This window comes from Poromitra crassiceps (assembly GCF_964638095.1).
Source record: "Poromitra crassiceps genome assembly, chromosome: 20".
NCBI lineage: Eukaryota > Metazoa > Chordata > Actinopteri > Beryciformes > Melamphaidae > Poromitra > Poromitra crassiceps.
In genome coordinates this window covers 29,627,544-29,649,922 of record NC_139637.1, presented here as the reverse complement: position 1 = coordinate 29,649,922, position 22,379 = coordinate 29,627,544, and the positions used below count along the sequence as shown (strand labels likewise).

Genomic DNA, 22,379 nt, shown 5'->3' with positions numbered 1-22,379 from the left:
CCCGGTCTTGCCTGGTGAGAGGCTGCGGGGTAGAGGCTTCACTCTGTTGCGCCTCTCCCGTCCCCGCACAGCGCAGCATGCCTGTGATATCATTCTCTTGGCCGATTGTCACATTTGCCCATGTACACTGTAGGTCATTTAGAGGCACCAGTATTTCATAAACAGTTTAAAAGTTCTGTGGATGGATTTAATTGTAACGTTATGTTATAGCCGAAGGACAGATATGCGGTCGCTATTTTTAGACGACCAGCTGTGGGCGGGGGTGGGTGGGGGCCGATCGAGCGCCGGTCGAAGCAAAACATCCATCGAGTAGAGACGAGTGGAGCCGAGTGGGGACGAGCTGTGCAGGGCTGTTAAGTGTGGTGGGATTGAGCCATTAGTAGTTCGCTTCCTTGTGGCTACCAGTGTGAGGCAGCAATGCACCAACCCGTGCCTAGTCTGCCGGAAATCTAAAGCAGAAGAAGAAGAAGTGTCTACTGCCTACAGAAAAAAAAGAAGAAGAAGAAGAAGCAGAGCGTCTACTGCCTACAGAAAAAAGTCGGGAGTTGGTAAAGTAACGTGTTTAATCAGGTATTTATGAGCAATGTAGCCTATGTATGTTTCTTGAAATTAACGAGACATGTTTAGGTATGTTTACGCTTTCATTGACTCCATATCAAGACAATTATGCTATTTGCATTAACGTTAATGCTAGTTTGCTAAAGTTGGCTTAACCAATTTAGCTTAGCCAACTTTAGCAAACTAGCATTAGCGTTACTTGGCTCCCCGTTCTAGCTAAAAGGCGTACGTTCTGCCTGTACCTGCTTCAAGCTTCAGTTCTGCTTACGTTCGGCCTCATCCGATCTCAAATTCAAGTGTTGATCTGACAAAGCAACCTCAAAGCAGTCTAGTGTTTAGCTTGATATAACGTTTTTTTTTACTCTGACTGGATTAAGCATCTTTGACTGTAAAGCAGACGCAGGTTGTGACATAAAAGCCAGATCACAACAAGCCACTGTGTTGGGCTTTAACCGCGGTCCACTGACACGTTGAAGTATTTTACTCGTGTAACAGAAAAGGATTTCAGAAAGCTGATCATGTTTGCAACATTTTGGCCAGGAGACCTAGTGAAAGATTATACGCCCAAACGTTTTTTTAATGTGACTGGCACTGCCAGGCACAACGGAGCTACTGAACAGATACTCTCTGTTCAGTAGCTCCGTTGTGCAGGGCCGCGTTTCTGCCTGTGTGTAGGAGGACGGGGACACCTCGCCATTCCGAAGTGTCGGCATTCCGATCATTGACTTCTATGCTTTCGGAGAGGCGGCCCTTTTTTATCTCCAAAAAATGTTTCGCCGAGAGGTTAGGTTAGGCTTAGGCTGGTTTCACACCGGCGACCCAAGCCTTGCCTATGCCTTGCCTTTACCCACGCTTTTTAATAGGCGTCCGTTTTAGTCAATGAGGCTGTGTACACCGGACGCCTGAGCGTGAACCCTGCGTGTACCCACGCCTTGCCTGTGCCTTGCCGATTTTATCGAATAGGCGAGAGTTCTATTTTCACGCCGACAAGGCGCGTGCAGGCAGGCTTTTCTGTCAAGCCATGAAAGAAAAACGCGCCAATATCCGTGGGAACTGGCAAAGTCAACTGAATTTCAAAATAAAATGGAGTTTCTACAACAGTATTGAGCAGAGAGAGAGAGCGAGAGAGAGATTGACGGGTGGCTATCACGTGGGGCTTTCTCCCTGTCGGCAAACAAATCTTCATGAGAGAGAATAGCGACCGAAGAAGCAAGATGGACAATGTTGTTGTGCCAGCACATATTCTTGCAAGATCACCTCTCTAAAATGTCCGACTATAGTCAGACCTGGTTATACATATCCAGCATCAATAGAACATTAAATATATCAGATTTATTTTACCTAGAGGCTACCCATGACAATTCTGGACAACACGTGAAAAAATACAGTCGGGAGAGAGGAGAGGCGCTTGTGACTCGGCTCCAGGTTCGGCGTGCAAAAGGCGTGCGGTGTGATCGCAAAAGCGTGTAACAGGTTCACGCCCAGCTCGGCGTAGGCGTGGGTTGAGGCAAGGCAAGGCGTGGGTCGTCGGTGTGAAACCAGCCTTAGGCGTGGGGGGTGGGAGAGGTTAGGTTTAGGGTTAGGGTCTGGGGGAGGGTTCTTTCGCAATGGCGAGGTTAGGGTTAGAATTTTGTCGGAATGCCGGTATTTCGGAGTGCCGACATTTCGGAATGCCGAGGTGTCCCCAGGGAGGACAAACCCGTTTGTGTGTTTTTCTGAAAAACATATTTTTAACAGTTTATGATGCATCTATCTTGTTATATTTACTAGTAGATGGTCAATAAACAACAAATCAAAAGTTTCCTGGCCTAAATCGTGCATTTTTTTGTTTTAAATCCAATTTGAAGGTGAAAATAGGATTAATCACTCATTACATTGTTAAACTCCTGAAAAAGTGGGCCTCACGTCAAATGTAATTCACGCCTGGAAAGTCTTGAAACCGCCTCACGCCCACACCCCAGCTTGGAATGGGCTGAAAATTTGCATGACTGTGGGTTATTATCTGGGCAAGGTCATGGGCAGGTTGCACAGTACTTGAACCACCTGGAAAAGCCTGGAAAACACGTGGAAACTCCTGGAAACCACCTTGAAACCACCTCAATTTAGACTTGCCAAAAAGCTTTTTTCAAGCTAAAAAAACAAACAAACCGTTTTAAAGTTTTAATATTTGTCGGGTGAGAATGTAACATATATGTGACCAGTTTATCAGAATAACGCCTTTTGGAAATCTTTAACGAGCAGCGAGGACCGGGAGCGCTGAGTGTGCTATCTGTCAAACCCTACTCTAGGCTACTGGCAGTGAGAAAACACTGTCGACGTGCTTTTGTAACTAATGTTAAATGCCGACCGGGTACAGCCATCGGCTCCTCGCAGCAGTAAAGTTATGAACATGTAACTGAAGTTGGCCGCAGTGTAGCTTAATTCTGAATGTTGCCAAACTTCATTCATACTGACATTTTATTTTGAAAGTGGTTGCCAACTCGCGCATGGCTATGGCGTAATCGCGTGTGTCGCGTGTGCAGGCACGTCAGAGTTTATGAAACGTGCCGTCTCAAAGCGATTACATAGAGCCCTCAGCGGGAAGCGTCACAAAGAATTCCACTCTGGAAGGTGGTTTCAAAATGTGTCGTTTCCTAAGCCCAAATTCGCCGTCGCCATCTAAAAGGGAGGCACTAACGATACAATAATTCCCCGTCACCACCATAGGAAACCGTCCTCGTGTAAAGTGCCCCTTAGACTGCTCAGAGTGGAAATCACTCTCTCTACTGCTGCCGCGTTTGGCTGTGAACCTGACTCCTGTCCATCAGTGAGTGTAGTGGCCCAGATGTCGCGAGAGACAGACAGACAGACAGACAGACAGACAGGCAGCAGCGCAAGCTCTCACAAGAACGCACAATGCCATTGCAATCCAAGGGGCACTTTACACGAGGACGGTTTCCTATGGAAACGGGGAATTCTTTTATCGTTAGTGCCTCCCGTTAAGACGGCGACGGCGAATTCGCGCTTAGTTAACGACACATTTTGAAACCACCCTCTAGAGTGGAATTGTTGGTGACGCTTCCCGCTGAGCGCTCCATGTAATCTGTTAGAAACGATAGTCTTCCCAGAAACTCTGACGTGCCTGCACACGCGACACACGCTTGGCAACATTCAGAATTAAGCTACACTGCGGCCGACTTCAGTTACATGTTCATAACGAGCGTTACTGCTGCTGCGTGGAGCCGATGGCTGTTACCCGGTCGGCATTTAACGTTAGGCAAGCACATCGACAGTGTTTTCTCACTGCAGCCTACACAGTAGACAGTGTCAGCACAGCCAGCGCTCCCGATCCTCGCTGCTCGTTAAAGATTTCCAAATAGGCTTATTCTGATAAACTGGTCACATCTATGTAACGTTCTCACCCGAAGAATATTACAACTTTAAAACAGTTTTTTTTTTTTTTTTAGAAAACAGCTTTTTGGCAAGTCTAAAAATTACTACGGTAGCCGTAATCTACTTCCGTGTCTAAAACCCAGAAAGACGATTACGAAATGACGTCATGCAGAAGTGTCCGTGGAGCGACGAGCAACGCCCAGTTGACCATCACAATGCCACCTAGCGACCTGGCATGTACATTACGGCGTTTTAAAAATTCAACAGAGCTCATGTAAACGGGGAGAAGGTGTGAAGGAAAAGGTGTGAAGGAAACGCTATTGTGTTGTTCCTTCCAGAGACTGTCCTCGTGTAAAGGGCCCCCAAATCTGCCTGTTCATAATGTTTATTTGTAGTGTTTTTGTATGAAACCTAAATTTATGTTTTTTATGCTGCTAATGCCAACTTCGCCAGTTTTTTTTTACCTGGTTAAATGTAGTGTAAATAATAATAACAATTGAATGCTATTTTTTCATATTAGAATATTCTTTTAATTTATATATTCAAATATATATTCGAATATAGAATATTCTTTGACAGCCCTATTATGCTCTATCGTTTATATCATTGTGTTGCAAATCACACGCATTGCTTTTGTCAGTGTTTTACTCCCCTCCACACACACCAGTCCGCAGTCTGCACCAGACTCTGTCAACACGCGCCTTGCGTCTTTATAGCCGTTTTCACACATGCGCTTTATACCGGGAAATGACCAGAAAGCGGTGTAATGCTTTCATGTGTGAAAGTTGTTTTCCGGTATAAGCACGCCCCCGTCATCGCGGACACTTGACCACTTCTAACCTTGTGATAAGAGCGGTATGCCGCGATAGGGGACACAAGTGTTGTGTTGAGAGCATGATTGAGGGGGATTGGAGTCAGCGCGGACTCGGAGTGGGCTATCAGGGCTGAGAGCTGAGACGCCTATTCAGGGGAGGCGGATTTGATGGTTCATTAATGTGCTGATGTGCGGTCGTTTGGGAGTGGAAGCGCACTCAGTGCTGCACATGATGGCATTTCATTGCGACTTTTTGCGGGCTGTTCTCACTATCGCCTTCATTTGTCTACGTCGCTGTCTACGTTTGAGGGAAAAGCGCGTCAGCAATATTATCAAAAGAGTGGACGCCGGCTCCATGTTTGTTTGTTTTTCTGACTGCCTCTGGCTTCTTGCAGCACAGTTTATACGTCATGACCCCAGCCCACTCTCCTCCGCCCCCCCGCCCGCTCTGCAGTGCCGCCCCGCCCCCCCAAAATACAGCTTCTTTCACGGCTGTTTCACGGCTGTTTTTACACATGTGTGAAGGGAAATTCCGGGAAATAGCCGTTATTGATTTACAGGCAATGTTCCTGTACGCATGTGTGAAAACGGCTTATGAGTCACACAAATCAGCCGGTGAGTAACAAGCAGGGAGAAGTTACCTCCAGTCCTCCACTACGTCAGCCTACCGAGGCGTTTGCGCTGTGTTAATTCCGTGTTTGATCCATATTTGCGTGTGTCCTCATAACGTTAAACCTGGAAAACATCTCCTCTCATCCTCTTGTCACCGCAAGGAAATTCATTGAGCAGCCGACAGACTTGACAACAGCTATTCTGATATTGTAATCAACTAGCCAACTAATTAACTAACCTGAACTGACAACAGCTATCACCAGCTGTGCGTTGGCAAAAGATGGGTGACCACTTGACAAAGCTTTGCGTTAGCTTCGGTTAGCTTCAGCAGCTTTAGCTTATATATCTATAAAATAGTTTCCTTGGGTTTGTGTTATAACAGGGAAATCCCAGAATGGAGTATTTTTGTTGAGTGAACTGAACTGCATTGAACTGGTAACATGGAAACCCTGAAGTGGAATCGTTTTGTTCCTTTATAAACTGAACTGAGGGAACTGGACTGAACTATAAAGAAAATTTCTTCTAGCCATTTCTAGTCTCAACAGTCTTGTGCTCCAATTATCTCACACAAAAATGATCATGTTGGCGGTTTCCTTTAGCCTACACACAATATAAAATATTGATGTAGAAAAAAAGAAAATGTGCTGCACTTTCAATTTGATGCATGAAATGTAGGCCTATATGTAAAATGGAAACTTCCATAATAGACTGCTATAGGTGCTAAAAAAAATCGGTGATCGGTTGGCAGATATTTCTCATAGGCGATCGGTGGCAAAAAACATGATCAGTGCACCCCTACTGTTGAGGGCTGGTGAGCAGCCAGCAAGAGAGCGCCCAGGATCAGAGTGTACAGTTAGATGAGTGGTTCCCAACCACCGGGACACTTATAGGCTAGTCGACTAGTCTATGACCTGTTACCCTCGGGTTAGTCTCGCTGGCCAGCCTCCCCTCTCTTCCGTCCGAGGAGTCTGGCGCCGCAGGTCTCCATAGTGGGATTGCGATGGGCGGCGCTTAGCGGCAGTGCCCTTGGAAAATAGTTTCAAACAATCCAACTTGCCGTTTTCAGCGTGTAGCAACGTGCCAGCATGTAGGTTTCTGCCGTTAGCTTGCTAGCTAGTTAGCGTTGTTTTCACTGCGGTGGCAGGGCACTATTTACAGCGACACACAGGGAGGAGGGAGCGGAAGCTGCTCTGATTGACATGGTCGGAGACAGACTTTGTAATAAGCCGGGAGCGGACATCCGGCTGCCACCGAAACAGTCGCTCCAATGGGAGAGCAGAGTAGAGCAGGGGCGGGTTTATCCCAGTTATGGAGACCTGCGGCGCCAGACTCCTCGGGCGGAAGGGAGAGGAGGCTGAAGGGAGAGGAGGCTGAAGGGAGAGGAGGCTGAAGGGAGAGGAGGCTGAAGGGAGAGGAGGCTGAAGGGAGAGGAGGCTGGCCAGCGAGACTACCCTCGGGTAGACGATATAGCACAAGTAGATGCAAAAGCAGCCGCTTCAAGCTTTCTTTCCTACCAACTTCTGTGGCACTGCTGAACAAACTACCAATACTGCCCCGCCCAGCAGAGGAGATCACACACCTAGGAGGTTGTCACTGTTTATTTATCCTTCTTTCATTTCAACATTAGAAGGTCATGTTAAGATTAATACAATCTTCTCTCATTTATTCTTTTAACCTTGTTCTTATTGTTTTTAACTTTTTTTTTTTAACTTCTTTATTGTCCTTATGGTTCTTACTCTGTTGTGGTTACCAGTGTGTTCCAGCAGAGGAGCTGCAGTGCACCTCATCTATTTTACTCTTATTATCCGCGTTGCACGTTCTTTTTCGATTGTATTGCATTTTACAGGTTTGTGCAATAACTAGGACTCGTACAGTCCTGTGCAATATGTCTGGTGCACCTGATGTTACAGTGGTGCAATATGTCTGGTGTAGGGATGTTCATCAATAATCGATAATCGATAATTGATGGTTGAGGAATGAATTTGATCACGTCGAATTTTTATCGATTGTTTTGTTTTTTGACTAGGTTTGGGTGGAATTCGTTTCTCCTCGCCCCACTCCATTGCACAGCCGACTAACGTGAGGTGGAGCTTCATATAGTCTCTAGTTTTCTGGCTGGGCACGGGCCTTTGTGCAAACAAAACTGTTTTAAACATGGGGAATTCACACGGGCATGCGCCGCGGACACAAACAAACGCACCCAGCGGTCTGCGGACCTCAGCGAGGCTGTTATAACTATGACACTTCGTACACTTCTCTCCTAATTTCCAACAAAGTGTGAGTAACGGTACGTGTTTAAGTGAATTCAAGTCGTTTTATTTGTTTATAACGGTATGAAGTAGCAGCAGTCAGCATGGACTCAGCTAGCCTTTAGCTGCTAACGCCCACCTGAATCAATTCACACACATCTCGTGGCAAATAACGCGAATAATATCCACGCGTCGGACTCTGAGAGCAGCTGGATGGAACTTGACCATCAGGACAGATGAGGGTTTTGTTGCGAGTTTATAAGCCTGGAAGCTGCGGCCGGTGAGCTGCCTGAGTCCTACTTTCAAAATGTGAGTACAGTAGCCTAGCTAGCTAGTGTAAGGCTGTGTGACTGTGGTTGTCAATGTTACCGCGGGCGCGCTCATGACGTTATAAGGACGCGCCGAGCTCAGGCCTGTTGATTTGACTCTTGTGCTGTCAGCTAAGCTGGAAGACGCCGATTGCCTTACATCATGTAACCTGACATGTAACATGTTTGTTTACCTGGCCACAGCGCTAGTGTCTGATATTCTTACTACACAGCGGCATCGCCATTATAGCTGGCCGAGAACGCGCAAAGGTATTACCAGACCAGTTACAAAAAAACAAAAACAAAAAAAACATTATTATTATTATTATTATCACGCAATCGATAATTGATCGTTTATTTTCCAGAATTTCGATTATGGAAATTGATTCAAAATGAACACCCCTAGTCTGGTGCACTTGATGTTGCAGTAGTGCAATTCTTATATTGTCTTGTTTAAATTGTCTTTTTCATCCTTGCTGTTTGATTGTGGGGAGAGCTGTTTCTCCTCTGTGATGTCTGCGGCTGCACATTATTTGTTGTCCACTTGTTGTGTGTGTAGCTCTTCTGCCTAAGTCAATTTTCCCCTCGGGGACAATAAAGCCGATCTTATCACATTTTAAATGTACATTTTCATTTCATCACCAGGGAAGTTAGTGATTGGGAACATCCCCTAGCATGGATATCCTTGAAGGCTTTGAGGTCTACATCCCCCCGAAGGCTGAGGTGAGAAACATCCCTCTTTGGAGCTTGCCAAACTCCTTGTTGAAGCGGATGGACCTTCCCCAGGCTGAGCGTGAGGGCTCCAGGAACCTGGCAGCCTCCCCAGAAGGCACGTGGATTTGTCCAGCTGTCATACGGAAGAGAGGCCAGCCGCCAGCCGGAGAAAGTGCCTACTCACTGTTGAGCAGGAGGCTGCAGACAGCTCAGGGTCCCTTCCAAATGTCTTTCATCTCCTCCAACCACACAGCCTACAGGTAGGCTGAGACGATACATCCATCTACCCATGTATCGCTAAATCCATCAATATCGTATCCATGGAAAGTCTAAATATTGATCTATATTGTCGTCTTTAAGAAAAGTCATGTAAATCCAAGGTGATGAAGCATAGATGTGCGTGGTCATTTGCACTTAAACATGAGAAATGTGGCACTTAATAGTGCTTTATAGTAGGATATGGTATGGTGTATATCTACATATACACATACATAGGGCTGTTGGAAAGAATTTCGATATTCGAATATACTGTAATTCAATTTTGATAAATATTAATAAAATTAGATTATTGTTTTTGTTTTTATTATTATTTTTTTTTTTATACGGCAAATCTTGTCCGTCTCGCCTTGGCTAATCAGCGTGTGAAAACAAAACATTTTGTCAAATGTGATGAACTGTTAAAGATTTCTGAGTCTGGAATCACAATGATAATATCATGAGGACGCCACGCAGTGCATGAATGCTGCAGTAGTCTTGTTTGCCAGACTATCTCCCTGCACAGGGAGACATTCAACTAGCCTAAAAAGTGAATCGCATTGGCATTCAACAAACAAACAACATTCAACAAGTTGCTAAAAACACATAATCTGCATTAAAGGAGAATTTCGTTTTTTTTTAACCTGGATCCATCTCCTGGCATTAATTATGATTTGGCCACTCACCAGGCGATCTCCGCGGCGTTTCTGGCCGTCCTAGCGTTGTTTTGACATCAATAGCGTCCAAGTCAGTTGTAAAATGGAGCTGACTTGGGGCCAAGTGTGAGCCTGTCTTCGTTATTTCGAATCCCACATAGGTTACGCCAAACCCCACATAGGTTGCGCTAAAACCACCACTGCAAAGCGTCCTCCTGTACTTGGTCAGTCGGCAGGAAAGTATCGCGGGACTTCACGAGACTTGGTGACCGAGATCACGTTTGAGGTAATTTGGTCCCTGTGGGACTCCAGGAAACAGCCTTTGGCGAAATATCACTGTGGTGCTTCTTGAGGGATCAGATTCTGACGATATTTGGCGAAAACGGGAATAAAAATAGCTATTTAGATGCAGGAAAGACAGGCTCACACTTGGCCCCAAGTCAGCTCCATTTTACAACTGACTTGGACGCTATTGATGTCAAAACAACGCTAGGACGGCCAGAAACGCCGCGGAGATCGCCTGGTGAGTGGCCAAATCATAATTAATGCCAGGAGATGGATCCAGGTTAAAAAAAAACGAAATTCTCCTTTAAGTGCCCGCTATTAACTTTGCGCATATTAATTAATCACTCCCGCATCAACTCGCATGCATTTGGATCCCGTCAATATCCAATGAAAAACTATGAGGCAATGAGGCAAAAACAGTCAAATAGCCGTCATTCTTCATACAATAGATGTTTCTGATACAAAGGCACACACAAAGGGAGGAGTGGAAGACTCAATTACAACATTAAAGACAACACGCTAAAAGCCTGACAGTTGTCAAGTCAACCAGAATAGAATGGAACAACTGTTACAACTTTCAAAATAAAAGTACTATTGCAATGTTTTTTGTGTGTGATCCAAAATACCCAAAGTACCAAAGAGGATATAAAGAAAACATTTGCATAGAAACCTGTTTTAAATGAAGATAATGTTGTGCCTTCGAAAAGTTAATTTTACCCCCTTAACCAGTGAGTCATGCACTGCAGTAATACATTACCGCTTTTATTTTGAAAATAAAATAGTCTAGCTTCCTGGTTAGTAGCCCCGAGAGCTAATTGTTTTCACGTGAGTTTTCTGGGTTCAGTTTGGCTCAGTTGAAACACAACATCAGAAAACTCATCAGTGAAGAGAAGATCGCCTTGACCACAGATGGATGTGACAGTCACATCATCTTCTCATGTAATCCCATTCAATGGTCAATGTTACAACAGGACATTTCAGTGGTTGGTCTGCCCTCTAGTGGACAGAACAGTACATACCAACAACATGCTGATTAAAATAAAATAAATCATTAAAAAATCGAAGAAAAATCGAATATTAAAATAATAAAGCACTGAAAATCAAATTGGATTATTGAGGAACATTGACAGCCCTATTATCATAGTGTAATATATTCTCTGTGTGTATGTATGAATGTGTGTGTATATACAGATCCTTTCCAAAAAATTTGAATATCATGGAAATAACATGGATAACCGGGCTTCAGCAGATTGTCAAGCAAAGACGATTCAAAAATTTGGCGGAGATTCAGAGGGAGTGGACTGAGGCTGGAGTCAGTCATAACTGAGAAGTAACTGCTGATTTTCTTCACACTATTCTAATTTCTTGAAATACCGGTACTGTTTTGGGGGTTTTCTGGAGCTGTAGGCCAAAATTATGAAAAATTAAACAAAGGCTAGAAATATTTCACTTTGTGTGTAATGAATCTATAATCTATGAAAGTTTCACTTTTTGAAAGGAATTATGAAAAAAAAATCGTTTTGATATTCAAATCTTTTGGAAAGGATATATACTGTATATATGTACATACATACACACACACACATGTATATGTATATATATTAGGGCTGTCAAACGATTAATTGTCTTAATCTTTGTATCGCATGTTTAAAATGCCATTATTTTGCATTGCAAAGCATTTTTAATTAGATATTAATAATTCTTACCAGTGTGTCGTGATTGGGAATCAAATGAATGCAAATAAATGTGCTTTGTGATCTTGAATTTTAGATTTATTTTCAATTCAATAGAAGTGCAATGTAGACAGGACGTCACAAAATGTCTACAAAATGCATCTTGAATAGAAAATAAATGCACAATAATTGTAAACGCTCCAGAACCAATACTTCCGGCGGCGGCGCTGTGGAGCAGTCGAAACCCAAAATGACACAGCCGAAGAAGGCTGTATCTGAGCTAAAAACTTTGGCACTTCCATGTGAATAATGGCTCGGTATTGGAAACTGTGTATTGATAACATGTATAGACCCCTTATACGACTACGTCACACTGACATCACGCAGCGTCGATGCGCAAGACGGAGGCAGAAAGACAGACTCCGCGCAGCCCTGGCAAGTAGTTTTCCAGTGGCTGGAAAACTATTCGAGCAAGACATGTCTTCGTGTTGTGCAGTGCGATGCCAGAATCGGAAAGCTATTGTAGCAGGTAGGGATGGGCATTTCTAGCAAAAACACTATTCGAAATTCGCTGGCCAAATTCGAATTTAATTCGAATTTCGAAAATAAATAAAAAAATGTAAAAAAAATTTTTTTTTTTTTTTTTTTTTTTTGTGAGTGAAATGTTGCATTGTCTCCCCTGATTCTAAGTCTACGGCTTTATTAATTAATATAAAAAGCTTCTGCTGTGGATTTTTAGCTCAAACAAGCATTGCACCACTGAAGTAAAGAACATGTTACATGACATTGACATTTTCGAAAATAAAAAACAGTTTTGACAATCATGAGTGGTTCATTAAATATTTAGTAGGCTCAGGTCTGAGTGCCAAAGGGGTGCCAAAGTCACCCCCTCTCCCTCTTCATGGGATTTCATCTGCCATTAATTTTTCCATAAACCTTGCTTAAAATGCTTATAAAAATTGTTTTACTTGCTCAAACCAAGCGATTTGACTATACTTAGAATCAGGGGAGACAATGCAACATTTCACTCAAAAAAAAAAAAAAAAAAAAATTTTTTTTTTTTTTTTTCGAATTTCGAATTTCAATAATAAAAGTCGACCTTGATAATAACAACGATTATTCGAAAATTCGAAATTCGATGCCCATCCCTAGTAGCAGAGTATTCGGGTCCGCCTATTCACACTTGGTTAATAAAATAATAAACGTTAGAGCCAGGCTGTAACATTATAACAAGCTTCTCCCCACATATCCTGTTCTACGCAACTCGAGGGAACATACACAGCCTCGCACACACGCAATAGAACACAACACAACACTGAACAGTCTGTTACACTATCAACAAAGCAAGGACTAAAGTTTTACCGAATCCCGTCAACTCATACTGCTTTTAATGCTAACCGTAGGTGTCTTTGGTTGCAAGCCGAAAGAGGAAATCGTTAAAAATGCCCGACTTTGCAGTGCTCGCTCATTTCATATCAGGTAAGCTGTAGCTGTAGGCTGCTCGTAACAGCCACATCGCTCGGTTAGTTAACAACCAAGTAACGTTAAATAATGTCATTATTCAGTTGAACTGATTGGAACGAGGACATCATTAAAAATGCCCGACTTTGTAGTGCTCTTCATAATCAGGTAAGCTGCCTGAAGCTATAGGCTGCTCAGCCACATCGCTCGGTTAGTTAACGACCAAGTAACGTTACATAATGTCATTATTGAGTTGTGTGCATTATCAACATAACAATATATATTTGCAAGTTACAGAATAATTATCTACGCCAGTGGTTCCCAACCTTTTTACACCAAGTACCACCTGAGAAAGTAGTTGGCTCTCCAAGTACCACCATATGACCAACGTTAAAATACAGTCTATTCAGCTATGCACAGTTCACGCAGGAGGCAAATGTATTCCAACCTGCAGCCTATGTGCAACCTGCAGCAGCTGCACTTGTGCTGGGTTGACTGCTGTCTTCACCTCCTTGTGCTTCATCGTTGCTGCTCTCCTCTACTACAGCTCTTTTACGATTCCCTCCCGTTTTGATCCACTTTAGCATCCCTCCTCGCCTTTGTTCACCACTTGTGTAACCATGCGGGGCGGGCAGGTAATTGTGCATGCGCAACAGGTATAGTGTCCGTCAGAAACAAATATTTGTTTCTAAATCTCAAGACAACAAAATAAACCTCAATTTCAATGATCACAAGTTTATTTTCATTCGTAGTATTATTTTGATAAACATGTTTTACAATTGATTTTAAAGTTGGGTTTATTTCATAATTTAAACATTGGGATTCCAGGGATCAAGTACCACCAGCAGGGGGGGGCGCAAGTACCACCTACCTTGAGAAACACTGCCAATAATATTAATAATTATTATTATTATTTCACTTTCACATGTTTGAAAACTACTAATAATGACCACCATGGATTTAGCACAAAAACTTTTTTTTTTTTTTTTTTTCACAGAGCCTTCCAAGTACCACCAGCAGGGGGCGCAAGTACCACCTACGGTACGCGTACTGTAGGTTGATCTACGCTATCCCCAGTTATAAAGGAATGCACGATATGTATTGCTGGCCACTAGGCTTGGCCAATTGACAGCGCCAGTGCGTATGGGTCTGTAAGACGTATTCCATTAACCAACGTTAATTTCGATGCATAACATTGCTTATCACTAGGCGATAAGCTGTGGTAGTAAGCCGAGAACTGCATTTTAAAACTAAAATCTAACTGTGTGTCGCAGATGGGCACAGAGCAGTCCTGACACCGGGGCTTTTACACAGTTCTCTGTGTCTGTCAATGCTGGGCTCATGGCTTTTTGCCTACACGATGCGCACGCAGCTCCAATGTTGACAGCTGTATAAGGGCTCTATATTGCGTGAAGCCATTGGAGCCGACCACCCAGTGGTTAGAGGACCCGCGCATCCGAGACTCTGAAGGAAGAATGAATGATGAATGAGTCTCGCGCTAGCTAGCTGGCTGCTACATTACATTACATTACATTACATTACATTACGTCATTTTACAATAACACATTTTTGTCAGCAATAGAACAATCAACTTTGGAGCACAGTCTATGACAACTACAACTTCTGAAGGAACAGTGGTACAAGTTTAGGTTAGTAATTTTTTTTTTTTTTTTTAACTCATTGAGCTGCTAGCTGGCCGCTAGCTGCTCTGGTATGTTTAGCTTTTAGGTGATAGCTCAAACTCGATGTACTTTGGTGATATTTTAATTCCGTTTTACACAAGGTGCAAACTACTGCTCTTGAGTTGTCCACTGTGCCATTTGGGTGTTATTTAAAGTAAAACGAGCCATTTAGAAGCGCATTGCTGTCTTTAAGTCTTCCATGCCTCCACAGGCAGAAGACAGGAAACGGCTGCGAAAGGCTTGACTACAAGTACGGGTGCGAAGAAGGGACAAAATAGCGGCATGCGATTAAAGAAAAATAACGCGTTTATAGGTGGCACGCATTGACGCCTTAACGCTGACAGCCCTAATATATATATATATATATATATATATATATATATATATATATTTAGAACACGGCTCTCTTGAATACTCGATTCTGATTGGTCAATCAACAAGATTCACCGGTCATTATTTCTCGACAACCGACCGCTGCTCTGCCACACTTGGATTAATCAGTTGATAAGAGCCTTTTGTCTGCAGACACTACTAATTACTAATTAGGCCAACCAGTTGCAGCTGTGGTGTCTTGTGTGCCAATTATGAATGAAACCGCTTTGTCGTTGAAAAGAAAATGCTATTAAAAAATCTATTTGAATAATTATTTTTGTCAGATTATTGAATGATTTAGTTGTAGGCCGTGTTCTAAGCGGGATTCACGTTCAGGTGAATGATTAAGCCCTCCGCTGCGCGTCGGGCTCAATATCACCTGTCGGTCATTATTTCGCCAGTAATCACCGGCTCACTATCCATTATCCCTTACATATATATATACCGGTGTGTGTGTGTGTGTGTGTATATATATATATATATATATATATATATATATATATATATATATATATATATATATATATATATTGGGGCGTTAATCGCATCTTCGACTCACAGCACGATATGGGGTGATACAGGGTTGGACATGGTTGTTTGTCCATTGCACTCTTAGGGGAGATCAGAGCAAGGAACTAACCATTCTACACTGAAACGGATATTGGTGTGATGGGTAATATACACTCTCTTAACATGTGTGAATCACTTAGGGTGTCGAGTCATAGTCTATTTTTTATTTGTATTTATTGAATGTTCCAAAACTGTTTAAAATGTTTAACTAAGAATAGGCTAATGATTATTTACACCCACCACTTATTTAATGTGGTTACTTTCTTGTCAAAAGTTTGGAAGGAACAATGCATGCTGGGAGATGTGCAAATGTGTTTGTCCAATGCGGTCCAATGGCATTGCTCTCTGTCAGAACTTGCTTGGATGTCCTGATGTTGGTTTAGTAGCAAAAGTAAACACAAGTTAATAGCAGCATTTACTATAGACTCTATAGTGAATGAACAATGAAGAAAACATCCCCGAACCCACAACCTCTGGCAACCTACTGCCAAAGTTGCCCCCTACCAGCCCACCCTAATGTAGCAGGCTCAAATCGGGCCTGGTCTACATTGCACTTCTATTGAATTGAAAATAAATCTAAAATTCAAGTTCACAAAGTACATTTATTTGCATTCATTTGATTCCCAATCACGACACACTGGTAAGAATTATTAATATCTAATTAAAAATGCTTTGCAATGCAAAATAATGACATTTTAAACATGCTATAGGTTATAAATCGAGTGATAACACACATTTAGTTACCGTTGGTGCAATATCACAGAGAGATAGATATGTATACCTTGCCGAAAAATCAATATGAGCATTATTCCCATCCTTTCTGGCTCATGGACTAATATAGATTTTTTTTGCAATATTTTGAGTGAAAATTATACTTTTTATATATATATATATATATATATATATATTACCCAGGGGCCACACTTGAGTGAGGTCGGGGGCCGCCAGTTGCCCACCCCTGGGCTAGACGGTTTGGTAGAACGAAATTAAATGTCAGTTCATGTGACCGGCTGGTTTACCAGGCAAACGTTTAATATGACCATCCGAGATTATAACAGCATATATGATACAAAATAAAGAAAAGCATAATATGGATGAATATGAAAGGGTGGATTGTTTCCCATTTAAACGTCTGGAAGAGCTCAGAAGAAAAATAGTGAAATCACATTTTAGTTGCTTTTTGTGAGTTGATTATGTAACTGATTGTGTTAAATGCGCGTGTGATATCGTGTCGTATTGATCGCAGACCCGAGTTGAATCGAAACAAAATCGTATTGTCGCAGACTTAGTTTGTGATATCAGCAAATATCGTATCATTGTCCACCGAATTTATATAGTAGTCTATCGTGATTAAACTTGTGATTCCCATCCATACCTACAGGCTGTTGCGAGAGACCCTTCCTGGGAGGAAGGTTTCCGCCCAGACAAGTCAGTCCTCCAAGCTGTCTCGCTCCCCACCTCCCACCCAGCAATCCTCCAGGCTGCCTCCCTCCCCACCTCCCACCCAGCAATCCTCCAGGCTGCCTCCCTCCCCACCTCCCACCCACCAAAATGCTGTGATCATCTACCGTGGTCGTGTTCACGTGGCCGTGCAGAGGACCAAGCCAGTCAGAGTGACCACACCTCAACCACAGTATTGGCTCAGTGACACCTCTGAGAGCCAGAGCCTGGTAAGACATGGCTCTGTCTTGTTCGCTTGTGGCAGGTAGAAGTTACCTGCCACAGGTAACTTCTAACTTATTTTAAAGGAGGACTTACCCCCTAGATATGTATTAGAACAGTGATTTGAAAATACCTATGGAAAAAACCAAGAAATGACATATACTCTTGTCTATACTAGACTCTTTGGCTGTGTTAAGTCAAGATTTTTTTTCGGAAATCGACGCCATTACAGTTTGCCTACTGCCTCAAAAATAATTTATTTGAGAGGGGCAATATCTTTATAATTATTAACAACTAGCCAACGCTGGTGGCCTGTATGGAAACAGAAAATCCTGAAATGGTTGAAAGTTATATCAATTTGGTAATTCAGTGGCGAACTAGAAATTTAATTATTTCTCTGCATTTATCTCTATGGCAGAGTGTCAAATAGAGCCGTGCATCTTCACTGATCTCACGATTCGATACGATTCGATTATACAAGTCTACGATTCGATTCGATTCGATTATACGATGCATCTCGATGCATCTCCGATGCATCTCGATGCATCTTAAATCGATGCATCACTTTTTCCGCAATACATAATTTATTTTTTCTCACTTTCTTTTTTCTCACTGTGTGGCTACTTTTAAAATAAAAGTGCATTTGGAATTGCATTGTATTATGATCCATAATTAAAATAAACAACTGCATGTACTTACATTCTATTTTATTTGATTATAAAAAAAAAAATAATAATAATAATAATAATAATAATAATAATCGATTTTTGATATTTGTTAATCGATTCAGAATCGTCCTATTAAGCATCGCGATGCATCTCTGAATCGATTATTTTCGGCAGCTCTAGTGTCAAACTACGTTACGAGAGCAAAGTGACATGGGTTCGTTACAGCAGCACACCGCACAATAGGAGAAACCCCCCGCTCTGGGGTAACACAATGCGAGATTTCTCCACGTCATTCCCTCGTACAACTAGCGATAAACCGCGCAATGAAATCCGTTTTTAATTTGCGTTTTGGGGCTTTTCGTGATTCTTGTTAAAAGTTACTGCAGCGCAGGGCAGTGTCAGACCTCCATGTGAAGAGCTCCGCCCACGCGTCCCCGCTGCCTGGAGCACAGCAGCTCGTGCTCGCGCTCTAAAAGGCAGGGTGCCTACGAGCTGCTGCCTGGCCGGCAGAAAGGGCTCCAGACTCGGTGTGATAATCCTCTAACAGCATTTGAGCTTATTCAGGTAAGATATTTATAATGTAATGACACATTCAGCGATAAACTGTCTACAATGAAGACATATGTCAAATATGACAACGTGGTGTTCAGTATTTTAAGAGCACAGGAGCTACTTGCTTGATCAAACGGTCAAACCCAATCCTGCGCGCGCCCCCCGGAGCTTGGAGCTAGTGCATGAGGTTTACAGTACGACTCTCTCCCGCCCGCTCCCGCCTGCCTGGCTGGAGACAGCTGCTTCCAACTCGGACTGATAATATATACATCATCATTCGAGCTTATCCAGGTAAGATATTAATAAAGTAGTGACACATTCAGCGGGAAACTAACTATAATTAAGACATGTGCCAACTTTGACGACGTTTGGTTCAGTATTTTAAGAGCAAACTTCAATAGGAATAGGCTTGGAGTTCTGAGGAGCCGAAAGGGTACAGGGGGGGTAGGGGAGTAATTATCTTGAAATGTGGTGTCGCGCTGATGATATTAATAGCTCAGGGAAATGTCCGGCCCCCAGGCCCTTAGCTTTCTGATAATGTCGCACCCCGAACAATATAGTTGAATTAGCTCTGCCTTAAATCAATAGTTCAATAGGCTGTTTCACTTTATCCACCTGTTCACTGCTGGAAAATGACTGGTATGAATTATGCAGAGTCTCGTAACGTCTCTTCACATCTTCGTCCCTTTTCAAATGAGACAAACGTAACTGTTTCAGCTCAGTCATCAGTCCTCTGTGTTTCCTGCAGGACGACTGCTGCTGGACGAAGAAGCTGCCCACATGTAAAGATGGAGGAACACATAGTGAAGATGAGGAGAGGCACCCATCATCATCCAAGGCTGCACCCTTTCTCCCTCAAACTACTGAGGACATTCACACAGTGGACAGTCTCTGTCAGGAGACTAGTGGAGAGGATGTCCCTCAAACTCCTGAGGACATTCACACAGTGGACAGTCTCTGTCAGGAGACTAGTGGAGAGGATGGTGGAGGGATGCTGGAAGGAGCGGAAGAGGAGGCGATGCCTACAGAGGGTGGGGAGTCTGACATGGAAGACTTGTGCTGTGAAGAGGCTCCTAGTGCTGATCCCCATAGAGACAGAGCCAGCAGTGATGAAGACGAGGATGCCATGGCTGTTGTAGAGGACAGGGAGAGCTCGGACCTGGCTGTCACCTCCACCCCGGCACCTTACCACGGGGGGGCGCTGCAGGGCTTGGCTGTCACCTCCACCCCGGCACCTTACCACGGGGGGGCGCTGCAGGGCTTGGCTGTCACCTCCACCCCGGCACCTTACCACGGGGGGGCGCTGCAGGGCTTGGCTTTCACCTACACCCCAGCACCTCAGCACTGTGACTTTGAGCAGCTGGCTCGAGATGAACGCATTGCCCAAATCAAAGCCAAACTCCGAGAGGACGAAGCTGTTCTTAACAACATGCAGTCTCAAGAATGAGCGTTCAGTCAGTTGGGCCCAGAGATGGGAAGTAACTTATAGGATGGCTTCACCGATAAGCAACCCACTTTGTATCATTATCCATCTGGGTAATATAAGCACATGGGCAGTGTTTACCTTCTCTCTCTGTTTTCCTCATGGAGATTTCCCATGTCCTCCTCTGGCAAAGCGCTCAGTTGTGACGCGTTTTACGTCACAACGGCCCTGCGGAAGTTCTGCTCGAGACACGGAATCTGCTCCGAGGGCGGCTGTTACTGTTTATTTTATTTTGTTATGATCACATCCACAGAGAATCGCATGGAGAGCCTTAACGAGCCTTAATGAGCATTTTTCTCCATGAGGAAAACAGAGAGAGAAGGTAAACACTGCCCATGTGCTCATATTACCGAGATTATATATGATACAAAGTGGGTTGATTATCAGTAAAGCCATCCTTTAACGACAGATCATGGCCGTAACTACCATTGAGGACACCGAGGTCATGACCTCTGTATCTTTTTATTTTTTTTATTTAGAAAAATAGCCCCAGCCCCCCAGATCTATTCATCTGTCATTGATGTTTTAAAGCCCTCATAAATAACATGATATATGACATAGTCGATCAGAAATGCAACAATTTACTTCCTCTTTGGGCCCTATCGTCGTACGGCGCTATCGTTTGCGCGCCTCTTATTGCTATCTTCCCAGCGTCTTAAGCTACCATCTGCCTCCACCGTCCAGTTTTCTAACGGTGTTGTGCCAAGCTGCCTCTCCCTACCCTGTGAGCCCCATGGCCAGCCCAAAACACCCAGGGCACCGACCTGGGTGTTTGTTTTTTTATATTTTGTATCATTGTAAAGCAACAGCACAGTAAAGAGGATATTAATCTAATAGGATGTCTGTAGTTGTTTATAGATCTAGCCTCTTAATTTTGCTCCCAGATTGAAGCATTTTACTTTAAAATAAACACAATTTTCTAACCCGTGGACCCCACCATGCCGCACTAAAATGACCTCGGTATTTCTCAAATCCTGGCTACAGCCATGCGACAGATACTAATTGTTACTGTATTTAAAGTGATTATTTAACTGACAACTTTATTTATTTTTCTGACAACTTCTTACTTTTACTCCTTTTCTTACTTTTTCTTTTACATTTTAACACAAATATCAGTACTTTTTTTTACTCCTTACATTTTCAAAACTGGCTAGTTACTTTAGTTTTAATGCATGACAGACAAAAGCAATGAAACATTCTTTCTCATCTCACGCTCTCCCAGCTTTCACACATGTGCAACTTTTTGTGGTAAAACCATATCACACAAATGATTAATCAAGGTATAGTCTTTATACATCTTAAAACATGTTAGGAGGGGATCTTTTAAGTTTAATAGTCTTCAAATTATATTAATATGATGAGTCTCACTTAACTTTGCACAGAAACAGCCAGTAGAAAGACTTTTCACTTTTATACTTTATTACATTTCAGACCCTGTCGTTTTTTCAAGGCTCCTGTTTGTTAAATGAATAAATTGTAAAATTGTCAATATGACTTGTTTCTTCCTTGTTACTGATAGAGAGTTTAAGTTTAAGTTATCCTTTATCCCCATGGGGAAATTCATCCTCTGCATTTGACGCATCCTCTACTAGGTAGGAACCTTCCTAGAACTAGGAGCAGTGGGCAGCCGCAGTGGACCAACTCCAGTTCTTTTGCCAGTGCCTTGGTCAAGGGAGTTCAATCATCCAATCCACCAAACAAGAATCAATACCAACAGGAGAATACACTGTTTGGCATTGGCAGAGATTTGGCACATTTTACATGGGCACAACCCACATACTCAGCTGTGCTGTTCATCCCACAAATGCATGTACCTTACAAATGGGGCACAGAGAGACACAGGCTTTCCAATGGTATACACAATACATTGCCAATTTACATTGGCCTTAACACATAATTGATGATATAACAATAGAAATCTCCGGAAAGAGAATGGGCACCAGGGTTCGAGTTATAATCTTGAGTTTTGTCAGGGTCTCTAAAATGGTCGGCAAATACGAGTGTCTGTTGCTTTTTGGCGGTAGGTTTAAATGTGCGTGTTGTCAAATAAATGCTGTCAAACCCTCTCGCTGTTTTCGGCCGACTACTTTCAATTTAAATGGTTAAACGGTTGGTAAACATGCTTGTCCGACGTATCTAGCCTTCTGTGTTTTTTATGTAGTGTTAGCTAGCTAATAATGTTTGTTTGTCTGTCAAACTCGCTGTTTTTTTGCAGACTCGTTAACGTTACAGACAAAGCTACTGACGCCAAGTTAATTTAATTTAGCTTCAAGTCTACTCTGGTCTGGTCCAACAGGTAAATTAGCTAGTCTGGTCTCCACTAACGTTAGTGAAAGTGTTGTTATGAATGATATTAAACAACAACACAACATGGACAAACCATTTTTGTCTTTGTCTGTTTTTGTCTTCAACACGTCAGTTTGTGCCGGCCAC

At 42.9% G+C, this 22,379-nt stretch overlaps 1 protein-coding gene across 1 annotated transcript; it reads left to right on the top strand.

The window, feature by feature from the left end:
- The first annotated feature begins 508 nt into the window (after window positions 1-508).
- On the top strand, window positions 509-21,395 carry LOC310794421 (uncharacterized protein). Its single transcript, XM_083656423.1, has 4 exons — window positions 509-570; window positions 8,559-8,887; window positions 16,963-17,251; window positions 19,212-21,395. The coding sequence occupies exons 2-4, from the start codon at window positions 8,589-8,591 to the stop codon at window positions 19,908-19,910; spliced, it is 1,287 nt and encodes a 428-aa protein (XP_083512549.1). The 5' UTR covers window positions 509-570; window positions 8,559-8,588; the 3' UTR covers window positions 19,911-21,395.
- Window positions 21,396-22,379: the final 984 nt, after the last annotated feature.